The 17,164-nt window shown below is 35.4% G+C and overlaps 2 protein-coding genes across 3 annotated transcripts in view; one reads left to right on the top strand and one right to left on the bottom strand.

Annotated features, from left to right (window-relative positions):
* The first annotated feature begins 2,837 nt into the window (after positions 1-2,837).
* Positions 2,838-12,589, top strand: TTC14 (tetratricopeptide repeat domain 14). Of its 2 annotated transcripts, none has more exons than XM_019463252.2 (12): positions 2,838-3,183; positions 3,676-3,800; positions 3,905-4,104; positions 5,039-5,123; positions 5,296-5,425; positions 5,701-5,856; positions 6,269-6,340; positions 6,743-6,862; positions 6,966-7,088; positions 9,089-9,206; positions 10,133-10,242; positions 11,075-12,589. In XM_019463252.2, the coding sequence occupies exons 1-12, from the start codon at positions 3,023-3,025 to the stop codon at positions 11,985-11,987; spliced, it is 2,313 nt and encodes a 770-aa protein (XP_019318797.2). In that variant the 5' UTR covers positions 2,838-3,022; the 3' UTR covers positions 11,988-12,589. The 2 variants fall into 2 exon arrangements, with proteins under 2 accessions (XP_019318797.2, XP_019318798.2); XM_019463253.2 differs by having other exon boundaries at positions 3,066-3,312.
* Positions 12,590-14,181: 1,592 nt separating this feature from the next.
* CCDC39 (coiled-coil domain containing 39) overlaps positions 14,182-17,164 on the bottom strand; it is a 51,586-nt gene continuing 48,603 nt past the window's right edge. Inside the window, exons 18-20 of the mRNA XM_019463254.2 lie at positions 16,881-17,060; positions 16,648-16,733; positions 14,182-15,495 (exon numbers count right to left, since the gene is read on the bottom strand). Of these exons, the coding sequence (XP_019318799.2) occupies positions 15,339-15,495; positions 16,648-16,733; positions 16,881-17,060 (423 nt within the window). The 3' untranslated portion in view covers positions 14,182-15,338. The remainder of the gene's footprint in view (positions 15,496-16,647; positions 16,734-16,880; positions 17,061-17,164) is intronic.

The following is a 17,164-nucleotide window of genomic DNA, read 5'->3' as shown; positions in this document are numbered from 1 at the left end:
ATAGACTTCATCTTTTGCACACTGTGTCACTAGCAGCTCTGCATATTATTTTGGGAAACTTGGGGGATCCAAGAAAAGCTACTTTGAGATATGCTGCTTTTGCCCTTGCTTTACATGGCTACCTTGCTCTGGCTAAGTTTTTATGTCCTTTACTAAAAAAAAAAAAAAAAAAAAATCAGGCGTTTAATCTGTGTGTGTGTGTGTGTGTGTGTGTATGTGTGTATTCTCACACAGAGGAAATGGGTCTCTTCTCACCAATCTACAGCCTACCTGTAATGATGTATATAACTAAAATGTCCATAACTAAAATAACTCTACCTACCTCAATTTCACACTTGCTGTCTCCAGAACACATCTTGCTTTTTCACATCTCTACTTCTTTAACTATATTACTCCTTCCCACCCCTCCTGGAATGCACTTGCCTCCTCCTCTCCTTCTTACCCCCATCAACTCCCACTACCTCAACCCCCAAGAAAAATAAGGGATCTAAGCAGATACCTAGTAGATGTCCATAACAATAGTACTTACCATGTGTCACATTTCTTCTTATGTCTAATCTTCTATTGGATTGTGCATCACTCAAGAATCAGGAGTATTTTTCATCTTTACATTTCCAGGGCCTAGAGAGTATGTGTTAAGAAATGTACATATGTGTTCATTTAAAATGGAATTTTATATCACAATAAAAATAGGCCCAGGATCTAGACACCAAAGATCTGAATGTCTTGAATCCTTTCGCTCTTTTCCTTCCCATAGTCACATGATGATTCATACTGTTTAATCTGGAAAACTTACTGAAAAGGATTTTTAAAAGATCCTTTTAAAGGTCAAACCGGTAAACAAAAATATTCAAGAAGTGAAAAATAAAGTGTTTTCTTTCTATGTCCACCTTGAGAAATCCTGCATGTGGGACTAGCTTCTCCAAGATGAAAAGCAACTAATCCCCTCACTTCCTCTCCTCACTTCCTCCAGTCCTATGTCAAAGATTCAATGCTCAGTGGCCTCAAAAGTCAAAGGATATATCTATCCCAGCAGAAAATTCATTCCAATACATTAGTAACTGTAAAAGGCTTACTCCCATACTGTGATTGTAGTACTTGAGAAGTGAAGAACAAGATTGTCTCTGTCACATAACTACTGTGACTACTTCCATGTAAGGCCAGCCCTAACCAAAGATAAGACCCAGCCTAAGTTTTGATTACACCTGCTTGAAGTTTTTTTTTCTTTCCCATCATTACTGTGTATACAGCAAGCATTTGATAAATTCCACTCTTGACGAACACTGTTTACCCTCTAAAAGCAGCTACTTACTCCTGTTTTCATGGTTATACCACAGCAATTCTAGCTGTTCAAGACATGGGGTGGTTGGAGTTTACTCTAGTGTTAAAATCAGGAAAAACAGTAGACAGATCCCATAGTGATGAAAACATGTGCTACTCAAGAATGCCTTCACAAAGTGGCCTTCTCAGACTAAGTGCCGCTGTCTGGCATCTGGTTCTCAGACACTGGGCTTCTCAGTCCCTCTGGAGATAATTAGATCCTCAATAACAGATCAACTCTAACTAAAATCATGTATTTACCAGAATGTCTATATAGTTCATTCTTAGTGGTTGGCTTTCAGTGATAATTCCTGTTTCCTAGTAACAGTCATTCTCTAGAGTTATAGCTTAACACAAGTCAGTCTGTGCCATTGATCAAACTTTCCTGATGTGCCCACAGTGGCTTAAAATTTATTATCTTTTAAACTTGCATTCTTCTTTGTTGCATCCTCTCAAGTCTCAGTAAACTATTTGCCTGGATTTTTCACAAAATAGTGTGGAGTCATACACTATATTCTGGGCTGGGTTTTCTATCCAAGTGGTGAGACAGTGAAAACACATAGCTGGAGAGGAGGTGGAATAACTGCTACCATTTATTTTTGTTCAAGAGGACTATACTAAACTATACATACTTAAGTGGAACAGATTTTAATATATTGAAATAAAGTCATATTATCTCAAAATCAGAGTAAGTTATGTCGTCCATATGAAAAACACTCTTCAGTAATTGTGTCTGAAGATGTATTAAGACCTCAGTTTGAATCCTAACTCTAACCTTTTAACAGGTGGGTGGCATTGAGCAATTTGTTGAGACTCTTGGGACTGTGTCCTCAATCTCTAAGGAGAGAGTATATATAATGAGTTAAAGTGGTTAGAAGCTCAAGTCATTAACTAAGGTGCTGGGGGGGAGCCTAAATCACAATTATATTTGAAAATCACTTGAATTACCCACAAAAACAATATATTGACTTAAATACACAGCACTACAAAGTAAATCTAGTGGGCACTAAATCTTTAGACACCACTTAAATAAAGAAATAAAATAGAATCCATGTATGCACAGGTCTACAGCCATTTTAAGCTAACTCTAAAATCATCAGCGTGAATGGAGTATGGATGGACAACACAATTCCAGTGCTTAATAGATGCTAGTATCCTTCCTTTCTTCTGACCTTAGACTACCAGAAAATCTCCCAGAGCAGTCACTCTAATGTGGTTGTATGTGAGACATAGAGAATGACTTATCCTGCGAGCACTCTGAAGGAAGAAACTTTGTAACTCGTATGGGGTTCTCACCCTGGCAATGGCACTTAGAAGCGCCTCACTAAATAAGAGGATGATTTAGAGCCGGGGCCATTTCAACGTAATAACATCACAGAAATTTTGAAAAACTTTCTCACGGTGCACTACCTTGGAGCCGCAGGCAGCCCTTAGCTCAGGAAATGTTTAACCCAGTGCTTCCGGCTTCCGTAGTCTCGCTGCATTTCGCGAGACCGAGGCTGAGCTCCTCCGCGCCGCCGCTTGGGGCGGTCCCGGAACACTTCCGGCAGACAACTGTGTGTCTGTGATGTGGCCTTCCGGCAGTTTCCAGGTTGTTTCCTCAGTCTCGGGGGCCACCAAGCTGAAGTAGTGAGCACCTAACGGGGTGGGGGCGGGGGACACCTAGCAGCCCACCTGTTACTGGGTCCAGCAATCTCTGGCCATGGACCGGGACCTTCTTCGGCAGTCATTGAATTACCACGGGCCGTCATTGCTCTCCCTTCTCCGGAGCGAACAGCAGGACAACCCGCACTTCCGGAGCCTCCTGGGGTCCGCAGCCGAGCCCGCCCGGGGCCCGCCGCCCCAGCAGCAGTTACAGGGCAGGTAATGGTACGGCGCCGCCTCTGTGAGACGGGGGAGGGGACGCAGGTCAGGGCCCCACTACCGCCTCCGGGTGGCTGAGTCCTGGAGGAGCAGAGCAGCGGCCGCGAACACGTGAGGATTGCCCCGCAGGTGCCGAGGGCTGAATGGCGGAGGGTCCGCGCTGCGGGTGTGAGGGAAAGGCGGGAAGCGGACTGAACTTTTTCTTCCGTGCTGGCTAGCGGAGGCACGGAGTCTTTATCCAAAATCCCTTGGGCTTTCTTCTACACCCACCCCCCTCCCCCGAGCTGCGGGGGCTACTTTTTAACTTTCCCCGCCCTCCACCTACTGGCTGGCGAATGAGGGAGTCTCTGATTAAAACTTTTTCTCGCAGGATGTGCGGCCCAGAGCTTAGATGGATCTGCTTGGGCAATGAAAGCCAAAAGCATAAGCTTGGCCTTGCTGAAAAAGGTTTTACCCATAAGCCAGTTTTCATAAGTTTTGTTTCCTTTTAAGAAAAGAGAAGAGAGTTGACAACATTGAAATACAAAAATTCATTTCCAAAAAAGCAGATTTGCTTTTTGCACTTTCCTGGAAATCAGATGCACCTGCAACTTCTGAAGTCAATGAAGACAATGAAGGTGAGTTTTCTTAAAATATTTTGATTGCGGTTTGGGTTATTTTAATGGCACTTGAGATGAAGCAAAACACAAAGCAGTTGTAATTTTGTTAATTTTTTTTTCAGATGGTTATGCAATCATGCCACCTTTAGAGCAGTTCATGGAGATCCCTAGTATGGACCGGAGAGAGCTGTTTTTCCGAGATATTGAGCGTGGTGATATAGTGATTGGAAGAATTAGTTCCATTCGGGAATTTGGGTTTTTCATGGTGTTGATTTGTTTAGGCAGTGGCATCATAAGAGATATATCCCACTTAGAAATCACAGTAAGTTATTTTTCAGTTATTTGATTGCTTCTGTTTTTGATAAGAGTCATCTCAATGCGAAAATTATGTTTTTGCATCCAGTTATGCTTAAGTGTGCCCTGCTGCCGTAGTTTCGAGAAATAAATATTGGAGAAGAATAAAATACTCTTTCTTTTTGAAAGAACGGTGATATAGTTACTTGCGTAGTTTCCTCCTCCATTTCTGGTTTTGGAGGTTTATTTGGTCCCTTTGGTTGGCAGGGGTAGGGTCCTTCTTTAAATGCTTACAGATATCAGTGGATGTGGTGAGATTCATTGGTGTTCCAGGCTTATTTCTCCTAGCTGAACATGTTCTTAATTATTTAGTATTTGGCATTAGATACTTACGTGTGGATAATTTAGAAACAAATTTCTTATTTATATAGTTACGGTAGTTAAATGTAAATGGCTTGTGCATTATAATAAGATACTTTGCCCAAGATGAATTGTCTTGAATTTGAGATAATGTGTCAATTTAAAAGGTTTGATATTTGCCGTCTGTCAAGGTAGATGATAGAGGAAGAAAAGCAGAAGGCATCACAGACTGGATGATAGACATAAACTGGAGAATTTGCACTTAGTTTTCACTGGAATTCTCCTACTTTCTGAACAGTTTTAGTTTTGTTTTTAACAAGCACAAAATATCTATGTGTTTCATAATCCATACTTACATTTGGTTCCTAGAACTGATTGCAAATTTTGTGAGATTTTAGTCTTTGAACTGAACCAGAGAACTTGTTGTACTATGCGCACAGAAGTTGCTTATAATGAAAATCCTTAAATTTAGATTTTAGAGTGTTAGTTTTTTTAATGTTTGTGTCAACTATTAGCTCATTGTACTGAACAACTAGGATAAAAGATGATATTTCTCACCAAAGAATGGAATGTCTGGTATTTTAAAATACTTCTCATTGCAGGCTCTTTGTCCATTAAGAGATGTACCTTCTCACAGTAACCATGGGGATCCTTTATCATATTACCAAACTGGTGACATTATTCGAGGTGATCAGTTTCATCATATTAATAAAAAAGTAACAGTTGTCAGATTTTTATATTAATTTTGAAAATCTGTCTAATGAGAGTAGTGTTTGGAAAAATATATGTGTTTTTATGTTAGCTTGCATTTTCTTTTTAATCAGCTTAGTTTTTTTTGTTTTTGTTTTTTTTTTTTAAGCTGGAATCAAAGATATTGACAGATACCATGAAAAGCTTGCAGTGTCTCTATATAGTTCATCTCTTCCACCACATCTGTCTGGTATCAAATTAGGTGTAATTAGTTCTGAAGAGCTTCCTTTGTACTACAGGTAAGTTATCCATGTTATTTCAACAAATTAATTGCAAAAGTTGCTTGATTAAAAATACCAAATTGTGTCCAACTTGTGACAACAAAGTAGAAAATTAATTTCTCTTATTTCAAAATATGCTCATTTTTATAACCCTTAAGTAAAAGAAACCAAAATAATATTACTGTACCTTTGTGTACAAAAATGATACGAGTTTTATTTAATAGAAATGGAACATGCTAATTATGTTAGTCATTTTTATATTTTTGTTGTATGTGTGTTTTGTTTTTTTTAAGGAAAAGTGTTGAACTAAATAGCAATTCTTTGGAATCCTTTGAAAATGTCATGCAGAGTTCCTTGGGATTTGCTAATCCAGGAGTAGTTGAATTCCTTCTAGGAAAACTAGGAATAGATGAATCTAATCCACCATCTTTAATGCGAGGCTTACAAAGGTATAGTAAATCAGTTATTATTCTTTGAAGTGGTGAAGTAAATGGTGCTGAGATCAAAAGCTATATAACTGAGGGACATATTTGACTATTCTAAGCCTAGCAGCTGCAATATGCTAAAAAGCGAGTGAACTAGGTGATCCTATCTCCTGGAATGGAATCTGTTGTGATGATATGTGTAGAGAACGATGTAGAGAACGATGCAGAAAGTTTATAAGAATTTTGGGTTAAAAATACTGTTTGACAATAATAGTCATTCCTGAGAGTTTTAAGAATATTCTTTTGTATGTGGAATACAGATTTCTTGCCTGTGATTTACTTTTTCAGAGTTGAATTTTTATCTGTTAGAGTGAAGGATTGTTACCAAAAAAAAAAAAAAAAAGCATATAGTTTGACTTTCATTTTCTTTGAACAGCAAAAGTTTCTCTGAAGATGATTTTGCTTCTGCATTGAGAAAGAAACAGTCTGCATCTTGGGCTTTAAAATGGTATGAAAACTTTATCTTTCAACAATTGCATTATCTAGTCTAAAGGTTAGAATAAGGCAGGCATTCTTAAGTCCTTACTAAGACCAAATTTGTTTATAAATGAATTAAAATGATGTGTTTTTGACATTAGCTTTTTTATAGGTGTAAATGGTGCTATAAGCTTAACAGACTTAAGTTTTAACCAACATTTTCCATGTTTTCAAAAGGAATCAGTATATTGATATATGGATTCATAGATATTTGTTATAAAGTTATTGAAAGGCAAAATACTCTCTATGTATACTGAGAGTATTGCAGACTAAATATTAGCCAAATTAGATTGGTTTTAAAAGTTTATCAATGCTAACATTATGTTTGGATATTCTGAGAAATGCATGTGACGGTTTACAAATGTCTTTTTAGTGTGAAGATTGGAGTTGATTATTTTAAGGTTGGACGCCACGTAGATGCTATGAATGAATATAATAAGGCTCTGGAAATAGACAAACAAAATGTGGAAGCTTTGGTGGCTCGTGGAGCATTGTAAGTGGATCATGGCTTTTAAGGAATATTTATAAGGTAAATGAATATAAGATTTACTAATAGTTCAGAAGATAAATTCCTCTAATTTATTTCACGTCTCTAGATATGCAACAAAAGGAAGTCTGAACAAAGCAATAGAAGATTTTGAGCTTGCATTGGAAAACTGTCCAACTCATAGGAATGCAAGAAAATACCTCTGTCAGACACTTGTTGAAAGAGGAGGGCAGTAAGTGTCGAATTTTTTTTAATATTAAGTAGAGATCTAATACTCAAGCAGCTACTATAAAATCTTAAACTTAATGTAAGGAAGTAGCATCTTTAACTCACTTAATTCAGAACACTCTTAATTTCAATTTTGGTTGAAAATGTTTTTTAAATATAGTCCTTTTTAAGCCTTTTAGTGTTTTTTCCCTTATTACTGAGGTTATGATAGGAGGTTGGAGATATTTTAGTGTCTTGAGTTCATTGTTCTGAATATCTATTCTCCTTATATAGAAATATAAATGTGAAGGTCCAAAAATAAGGGAAGTACTCTTTTCTTGGACACACACACAAGAGGGTTTTTTTTTAATAGAGAGGAATTGGATTTTTAATTTATTTCATCATTCCAGTGGTATAATGCCAGAAGTATGAATTGAGAATTCTGTAGTTAGTTGTGAATAATATTTTGCCATTATATTCAGCTTATTGCTCTGCTCTGTGCAGTAAAATCCACAAACTCAGATTAAATGGAAGAGCAAATCATTAAGAACACACCCTATAACTTAAGTTACTATCTTGAGATGCTGGCATACTACTTTGCATAGTTGTATCATAAATATTGAATGACTAACAGGCTAGTCTAATTTATAAAATGTGAAGAAATGTAATATTCCAATATAAATATTTTTGGTTATAGCCTACTTTACCAACTAAAAACTGATTTGTTATTAGTAGCATCTTTTTGCAACTAATTTTTTAAATAAAATTAACACTTTTCTGTTTCATGAATTTGTTTTATTAATCCAGTTTGTATGATCATTCCATAATTCTAAATTAAAGAGATTTGCAATATTTGTTTTCAACTCAAGAACTTCTTTTTGTACCGAAGTGACTGAAGCACCTTTTTACTTTCTCATTAGGTAGACAGCTACTTAAATATGGTTATCTTATTACCCACATATTGGTGTTTAAATGAGTGGATGGCAACATCATCTATATGTTATCCAAGCCAAAAATGTTGATAGCCTTGAACTGGTCCCTTAATGCCCATATCCAGTGATACAGAAGTGATCCCATTGAAGCCATTGGGTTTTGGGTTTTGTTCTGTTTCACAGTAATTACTTTTTCCTACTTTTGAAAAACCGAAAGTACTTTGCAAATCCTTTCTGCTTTGTATCCACCCTTTCTAATTCTGATTTTTCATAGTGTAGACATGACTGTAATCTAATACTTCTTTCTGAAGGCTACTTGTAATGTACATGTATACATTGGTATTTCCAACTTCATTAGTGAATATTCTGGGAAAATTTTTCATAAACTATTGGAAAAGCCAACCTATGTAATTTTTTTTTTAAATATTTATTTTGAGAAAGAGAGAAGCAGAGAAAGAATCCCAAGCAGCCCCTATGCTGTCAGCACACAGAGCCTGACGTGGGGCTTGATCCCAAGAACCTCAAGATCATGTCCTGAGCCAAAATCAAGAGTCAGACTCTTAACCAACTGAGCCACCCAAGTGCACCCAACCTATATAATTCTATTCTAAAGCTCAAGATTATACTAAATTTATTGAAGACATTGGCTGATAATGTGTTTTCATGTATCAGACTAAAATCCCAATGCTGGACCTACATTTGGCTTTAGTTACCAGTAATGGAGTCCAGTATTTTTTTCTGTAATACAGTATCATTAACTTTAGTCACCAGGGTGTACATTACATCCCCAGGACTTATTTATCTTTTAATTGGAAGATGGTACATTTTTACCACCTTCACCCATTTCACCAACACCACCCTCCCCAACCCCGTATAACCACCAATCTGTTCTCCATATCTGAGTTGACTTTTTTTTGGTTTATGTGGTCTTTTTACCAAAGAAATAGTAAAAAGTACCTGATTTAAGTACTGCTTAGTTTGGAAAATGATTTGCTAAAAAATTTTTCTTTAAGTTCTGTCATAAATCTCTGACCTGTATAAATAAGGAATTTTTTGTTTTTGCAGAAAGCTAAACCTTTTGTTTCAAATTTAGGTTAGAAGAAGAAGAAAAGTTTTTAAATGCTGAAAGTTACTATAAGAAAGCTTTGGCTTTGGATGAGACTTTTAAAGATGCAGAGGATGCTTTGCAGAAGCTTCATAAATATATGCAGGTGATTCTTTATTTCCTCTTAGAAATTTAGTGATATTTGAAATTAATGCCAAAACTTAACTTTCTTCTCGGGAAAACTATTCTAGATTACTTAGTAAGACGTTATAAAAAATTTCTTTTTAGATACAGCTTTTCCTAATTGGGTTTGACATTGCTTCATAGTACTTAAAAGTAAAAATAGCCCTATGAGAAAATTCCTACTGCCTATGTGTGGTATGTAGTTTTGGGAATTGTCCTTGTAGTGAGCTTTCCTGATGGTTACAAATTCAGTGTTGTTGTAATTGAGTTAATTATAAAAACCTCTTTGAGAAATATTTTAAACTGCCTTTTCCTGTAATACTGATGATAATGTTTTCTCATGCATTTTCTTCTGAATTGGACCATTGCTGCTGTGTCTGTGACATCTGGTGCTGCTCATCCCCATCCTCAAACTGGAAAATGATTTCTTATGTAATCATGCATCCAACTGGGCTGTGCTATTTTTTAAATGGTTTGTATTTGAACATGGTGATTCCCCCCACAATTCACCTTAATGGAATTTATTTGAATTTTATTTATAAAATTTGTGTCCTGTCTAAATTTTTCAATTTTTTAAAAAATATTTTTTCATGTATTTTATTATATATTTTATTTTTTCCCTTTCTTGCACTCTGGGTCATGGGTACCAATGTGATGGCTTCCCCTTTTTTCATGGAATACCAACTGCAATATGGTCCTCAATGTTACTCTGGCTCTTCCAATGATTAATGCCAAACACCTGTATGATTAATTTTTATATTAAAAATATTTCTTTAATGCTGGATATATGGTGATTTGGGTATACCCCATTTGATTTCTGGCTTGGGGGGGGTGGTCTTTTGAAAACTGGGTTTTATGTATTCTGCTATTTTTAACGTGTGGTTTTTTCCGATATCTGGGTTCCAAAAGAAATCTTTGGAATTAAGAGAAAAACAAGCTGAAAAGGAAGAAAAGCAGAAAACAAAGAAAATAGAAACAAGTGCAGAAAAGTTGCGTAAGCTCTTAAAAGAGGAGAAAAGGTAAACTATAACATTCAGTATTTTTTAACTTAAAGCAACTACTGAGTTGAACCAAAGTGCCATATGGAAGTAATGTAAGTAAAAAAAAAAGTGTTGAGTTATAATCAGTGATACTTTGTAAGTATGTATACCACAAGTTTTTCTGTAAAAGAAATTAAGCAAAGTGGAATCTGAAGGTAGAATTCTGCAAACAAACAATAAATAAAATATATAAGTTATTTTAATTGACTGTATTTTAGAGAGAAATGTTTTAGAACTACAGCAGTGGTTCTCAACTGGGGGCAGCTTTAACTCCGCCCTCTCCCCCCGGAGACATATTTTGGTCATCATAACTGGGAAGTGGTACTAGCATATAATGGCTAGAAGTCAAGGATGCTGCTGAACATCCTACAGCATACCCCCCCCCCCCACCATCATTCTACCTCCCCAACAAAGAATTATTCAGGTGTTGAAAATGTCAATAGTGTTAAGGTGGAGAAACCACATATATTACAGCTAGCTGGATATAAGACTTCAGTTCTATCCTTTGTGTGTTCAGATGGGCTTAAGTTTTTTAGATAATGTTGGAAATGTAACTATGCCTTCAGAAATGATGGATTTACTTTCATTGACAACTGTCTACCCAGTATTTTTTCCCAAAAGTCATGCCTCCTGGTAAAATTGGACCTTGTAGTAACTAAGATTATTATAGTAATTGCTTATCTAAGCCACAGATTTTAGGAAACCTTTAAGGAGAACTAACAATAGAACTTTAAAATAGAACCAGACTCTTTATGAATAATTAAGAAACATTTTTGTACTTAACATCTGATGGGTTAACTGTATTTTTTAGGCTAAAGAAGAAAAGAAGAAAATCAACTTCTTCCTCTTCAAGTGTTTCTTCTGCTGATGAATCTGGTTCTTCTTCATCATCTTCTTCCTCTTCTGGTCACAAAAGGCATAAGAAACATAGGAGGAACCGTTCAGAGTCTTCTCGAAGTTCCAAAAGGCATTTAGCTAATAAGGCATCCTCAAGTCAGATAGATCAGAATAGGAAAGATGAGTTCTTCCCAGTTCCAACCAATACTTTAGCATCTTTTCTTAACCAAAAACAAGAAGTGGAAAAACTACTGGAAAAGCAGGATAGGTTACCATATCAAAAGAAACAGGTAAAAGAGAAAGATAGATGCCCTGTCTCTTCATCTTCGATTGAAATTCCGGATGATTTTGGAGGTAGGTCTGAAGATCCAAGAGATTTTTATTCTCAGGCAAGTAGTAGCAAAGCAGAAAAACCATATAAATCAGAAAAACATTTCTCCAGTAGAAGAGATTCCTCAGATTCCTTTTATAGGAATTCAGAGGACAAGGTGAAAATTTATGGCTACAGAAGATTTGAAAAAGATACAGAGGGAAGAAAAGAACACTATAGAAGGTGGGAGCCAGGTTCCATGAGGCATTCCACTTCACCAGCCAGCTCAGACTACTCTTATAAATCGGTTGAAAAATATAAAAAATATACTTATTCTGGATCACGTGATTTTGGTAGACATGAACAAAGATACCAGTTAAATAAAAATCAAGGAGAATATGAAATAGAGGATACTTATGAGGAGGACATTAAAACAGAGGCTCCAGAAACAGATGGACTAAATAGCAAAGAGCAGTCAGAAAGTGGAGTTAAAAAAAATTTACCTCAAAATTTACTCAATATATTTAATCAGATAGCTGCATTTGAAAAAGAAAAAGGAAATAAGCCAAAAAATTAATATGCCAAGGGAATCAGCACTCTTACACAAAAGGCTGTTAATGAAAGTTTTGGGTCTTTTATTTAAGTCCAGTGCAGAAATCTCCACTCCAAAAGCTATTTTATTTGTAGAGATTGCAGAAAGCAAATGCTTTTCAGCTATTCTCAAAATATATTTGTTTGAGTTGTGGGTGTCCTCACAGCTTGATTTTTAGGCTTTTCATGTATATGTTTCTGTACAGTATTTCTTACTGTGATGATTTAAACTTCACCTAAAGATAATTCTCATAGTATTGCTTCTTCACTGTATTAAAGTATATGAGAATTCCTTGGGTCCACCTTATCCTGTTTGAGAGAAAATTAAATTTATTCATTGAACACTTGGATTGTTTTCTTCAAAAATTATTTAACGGTCGTTTCTGTTAAATTCTTTTCCCTCAGCTTTTGAAAGAGATCTACAGTATTTGTTCTTCAGGTGCCATTTTTTATTGATCATTTGAGTAACAATTTTTTGTAGAACTCCTAAGATTATATTGCAGATTATCTGTCTTGCCTAAATGACCTCTGAAGCTTGACTTAATATGATTTGTGTACCAGCTTAGGAATAAAGCCATGAAAACTGAATAGGGGCTGATTTTGCTTATTTCTCTTTTTTTTTTTTTTTTTTTAAACCTTGTTAACAGTATAGCCCTAAGAAATTTCTTAACTTTAAATATTGGCAAGACCCTTAGAGTCTATGTTCCAAGCAAGAATAGATCAGAATAAAAAGAATCCTTTTAGCAAAAACAGCAGTGGCAAGAGAAGCACACTGTAAATCTGCTTTTCTCCTAAGAGAAAGAAAATTCAGAAACCGTCCTAGTACTGCATGTGTGCAGCTGGGAAGGCACTGGCCATGTTTTTAATTAACCTAGAACTGGCCTGCATTTCTTCTTAATATCTCTCTCCTAATAATGCTTCCCTTGATGCCTCCTTTCGTAGGTCTGAATAAATGAGTAGGCTGACAAAGTCTGGTTTTACTCAGAATAAACTCTAGCAACTAGAGCTGAAGAAGTGACTTGGATCTAAAGATCCTCCCAAATTTGAAAACAGATTTGGAGATAGAGATAGGAGTCATTGTTGTTGATTTATAATGGTCTTTAGAATCTTTCCAATTTCAGATTCTAGACGCTGTAAATGACAACAGACCTTTAATGCTATCACTCTAAGTCACTCTTACTAGGTATGTACTATTTGTGGCTTTCAGACTTCAGCACTGGGGGCCTAATGAAAAAGCTACAGTTGTTTTGCAATGGAATAGAGAAAAACTGGTCAAAAATCATGGTTGATAGCAGTAGAAAGGTTACTCATGCATTCATCTTTGTACAAGAAACTCATCTTAAAAGAGTCTGGTTCTTTCTGTGTACCTCCTTTATCATCCATACATAGTCCTACATAGTGGTTTTTGTAAAGCATGAAAACTATCTCTCAAATAGTCTTTGACCTTTAGGAATTGCTAGTACATCTTCAGTATTTTACTTAAACCATTTTATTTACTTGTCAAGAATTGCTAGTGATTATCTTTAGCAGTTTTTCTCCTTATTATGTCTGTAGTTGCACACCCAGTCTGTGTCTCGACTTAATAAGTAAATTTCTAACACAATATATGGAAGTTAACTCCAGATTTGGAGTTAATGGGGTTGATCCCTGTGTCACCATTTAGCATTATTAAACACATGAGGCTGGAACTGTTACTTTATTTAGGAGTTAAATGTAGGCTTGTATGCTGACCTAGAACCTAACCATCCCACAAATACTGTGCTAGCCTTTGGGTGGTGACTCAACAGGTAGAAGTTATTGTGCAGTTTGTGTCAGGCCCTGTACATTTTGCATATATTTGACTATTTTAATAAACGTGATGTAGGTAACTGTTACTGTCTCAGTATTACAAATCAGGAAAAAAGTAGAAGTAACTTCTCCAAGATCACAGAGCTAGTAAGACAATCCCTTCCTCCTTAGAAGATAGTGTTTAATATTGAAATGCAAGTTGTAATTTACAAAGTAATTTAGGGCAGAGAATAAGAACTAGTGAACATACAAAGTGACCATAAAATTAATCCGTTTTTAGGTCTCCCGAATCTCACGCATTTACAACCATGTTTTACAAAAAAATTATTCATTGGACTTGGCTATCCCGTTTCCTGGCTATTTCTAAAAATAATAATAAAATATTCAAATAATGATCAGGAAAGACAGGTTTATTGCCACTACTACCTTTCAAAAGGAACTGCAAATGACACTTTTAAACAATGACAACTGTCATAACAAATACTTTCTCCCAAGGTTTGAAGGAGAAATACTCCATTAAAGTACATAGATTCTAATACATTTATTTAAAAGCCAGTTTTATAACATAATCATACTCCACACTGTTTCAAGAGTTCAGAGTGTTGGGCACATGGTATATAATAAGGTATAAATTGAATAACTCTAAATCTGGTATTACACCTCCACTGTAAATATATGGAGTTCCTATTGCAAATCAAATCATACCTAGCTCTCGTTTATTAAATCAAGAAAGTCTTGGGAAAAAAAACGTCTTCAAAATACATTATTATTCTTTATGCTTGGTTGTATATTGAGAGCAAAATGTTTAATGTGTTTGACTTCTTTCAAGATCAAAGTGGAGTAATTCCTAGGAACTTAAATATTTTTATTGATACATAGTGCTATCTCTTTTCCTATTAATTGTTTTCTTGGAGGGGGAAGGGTAAATGCTATTTTTTTGGTTAAAAATTTTAGAATCATACCAAAAGAATAAACTAACAGACTTCTCCCCCAGAAGTCGAAGAAACCTGTTTCTTTGAATAAAGAAAACCTAACTTCAGGATTTTCTAGGGTAAGTAAGAATTTTAGTATTATAAACTATTCATAGACAGTGATTCTTCATAAATTGCCTGAAAGATTGTGTTACATTACAATTAAATGTAGTTTCATGGCTAGTGTGAAATAATGAAGCAAACTATTTTCTAATGTAACAAACATCAAAAGAACAGTGAGAAACAATTTTATCTATGCTTATAGAACATGTGGCATTGTTAAGAATCTGCTATTGCTGCTTTCCTTCTCTGTGAAGAAAACAGTGTGACAAAAGCTAAGAAAATTCAATGTTTCTTTGGCTTATTTGGACCTAAATTCCTTGACTTTTTTTTTTTTTTAACAGCTTTCACATCTTCCACTGGATTAAACTTTGGTGTAGTCATTATGTATTTCTAAACATGATTTCATTAGGCCTCGATTATAACATTACACAGCACCCAAAAGCATAGGGGAGATTCACTATTTTTGAAGATTTTTGTTTTTGTGTTTACAACTTCTACAAAAGAGATTAAGATGTTTATTTGCTGCCTTTTTTGTTTTTACCATTACTAGAAATGTTGGTAGCACTTGGCCTATTACTTGTGTTACCAATTCCTGGAGAAGAGTCTGGGAAGTTCAGCTCTAATACTTTAACTGAAGTCTGAGAAGCAGAAGTACTTGTACTTCTGGATGATCTAGAGGGAAAAAAAGCATGATTTTAAATTCAAAATTTGTATCAGTAGAGACCCCCTAACTAATAGCAAATGATACCATAGTCCCACAAGAAAATAAAGAGATCAAAAAGTATATATTCTTAATAGTACTACTAAATTTTAAAAGCATAACCATTAAAAAAATTAGTTCCAAGAAAAAAAGGCAAGAATACAGTTTCAACTAGTTCAACAAATCTGAGAAAAATATTTTCAACTATAATCATTTTAGAAGTGGAATCATTAAGCATTAAAGGTTTTGCAAAAGTCATTATGCATAAAAGATAAAGCAAGAGCCATGGGAATTTGGGTGCTGGCAAGAGTGACCATAATAATATGTAACTGAAGATAGAAGAAAATGCTAGTCCTATTGACAGGATAAAGTGATGGGGTCATTTGAAAAGCATAACTAGCTATATGATTCTGAAATGCTAAGTTTTAAAAATATGAAAGTACAGCAATGTTCAGGGTGACTGCTTCCCATGTTTATGTAGAAACAGTTTTGTTTTACTTCAAACACAACGTTTTAGGATGTCCCTTTTAGGATATCCCTTTTTGTGAAAGCTCTATGGCAACTAATGAAAAGCAAATGGCTACTGAGTGTAGGAGATTAGGAATTTTAAAATTAGGATTATCATTAACTTCATTTTGTCAGCAAAGTACAGGAGTGTTGGTTAAACATCTATCTACCTGATAGAATTCTGGATAAAACTAAACTGCCAAAGTAAAGAATCATTTCCTTGTTAGGAAAATAAAGCAGGAAAAACAAAGTAAAATTCTGACAACTTAAAAATTTATAACGTGGTTCCAATAATAAAAATCATTCCATATGTTTGTACATCTAAGTTATCTTTTTATGGTTTAAAAAATTCCCCTACTCAGGGTTGACCATGCAAGACGTAACCTCCAGAATTCCATACTTTATACTATTGCAGTAGCTGCTAGTCACAAAGCACTCCATGCCCGAATAGAAACTGACATCAGACAGAAATCAGAAGAGTCTTATCCTCCTAGCTGTTTTCTGCATGTGACACTGACATAGTGGGTAAGGGTCAGGAGAGCACTGGCAGTTCCAATCACTCTGTGTTTGCATAGGTTAGAGGGTTATTAACAGGTGGTTTCTAAGCCTCCACTTACCTTGCTGACAACAGTGAAGTCTGTGAAGGTGATCTAGAAGTCTGGCGACTACCTTTACTACCAGCTGTAGGTAGTTCTAAACCATTCTGGAAGAATATTCAACAGCGATAATTAGTACCACTGCATTTTCAGAAGAATATTTTTAGTTAGACCTCACTTTATGATAAATGCCATAAACTATTTATTTCATGAAGTGTTTAAAAAATATTTTAACTAGAAGGTACTGTTACTACCTGCTGAAAGTATGTTTGAAGGATAATATGGATTTCAGCATTTTCTTCAGTGACCTTGACTAGCATTTCATCAATGATCTTGTGGAAGTGTTTCACTTCACGAAGTTTGATGTCTTGTTCTTCTAGTGTTTCATCTTTTGTGTCTTTCAAAAGTCGGATTTCCCTGGTGAGTTTTGCACACTGTTGGTCAATAGTGGTCAATTATTACTTAAACCTATTTTCCAGAGCTTAGTATTTTTTGATGGATGGATGAAGGAGGATTTGGAGTTACCATTTGTAACTCC

The sequence above is a fragment of the Panthera pardus genome, unplaced genomic scaffold, assembly GCF_024362965.1.
Source record: "Panthera pardus isolate Hobbes unplaced genomic scaffold, ASM2436296v1 HiC_scaffold_16, whole genome shotgun sequence".
NCBI lineage: Eukaryota > Metazoa > Chordata > Mammalia > Carnivora > Felidae > Panthera > Panthera pardus.
The sequence above is the reverse complement of the archived record's forward strand: the minus strand, read 5'-3'. Positions and strand labels throughout refer to the sequence as shown.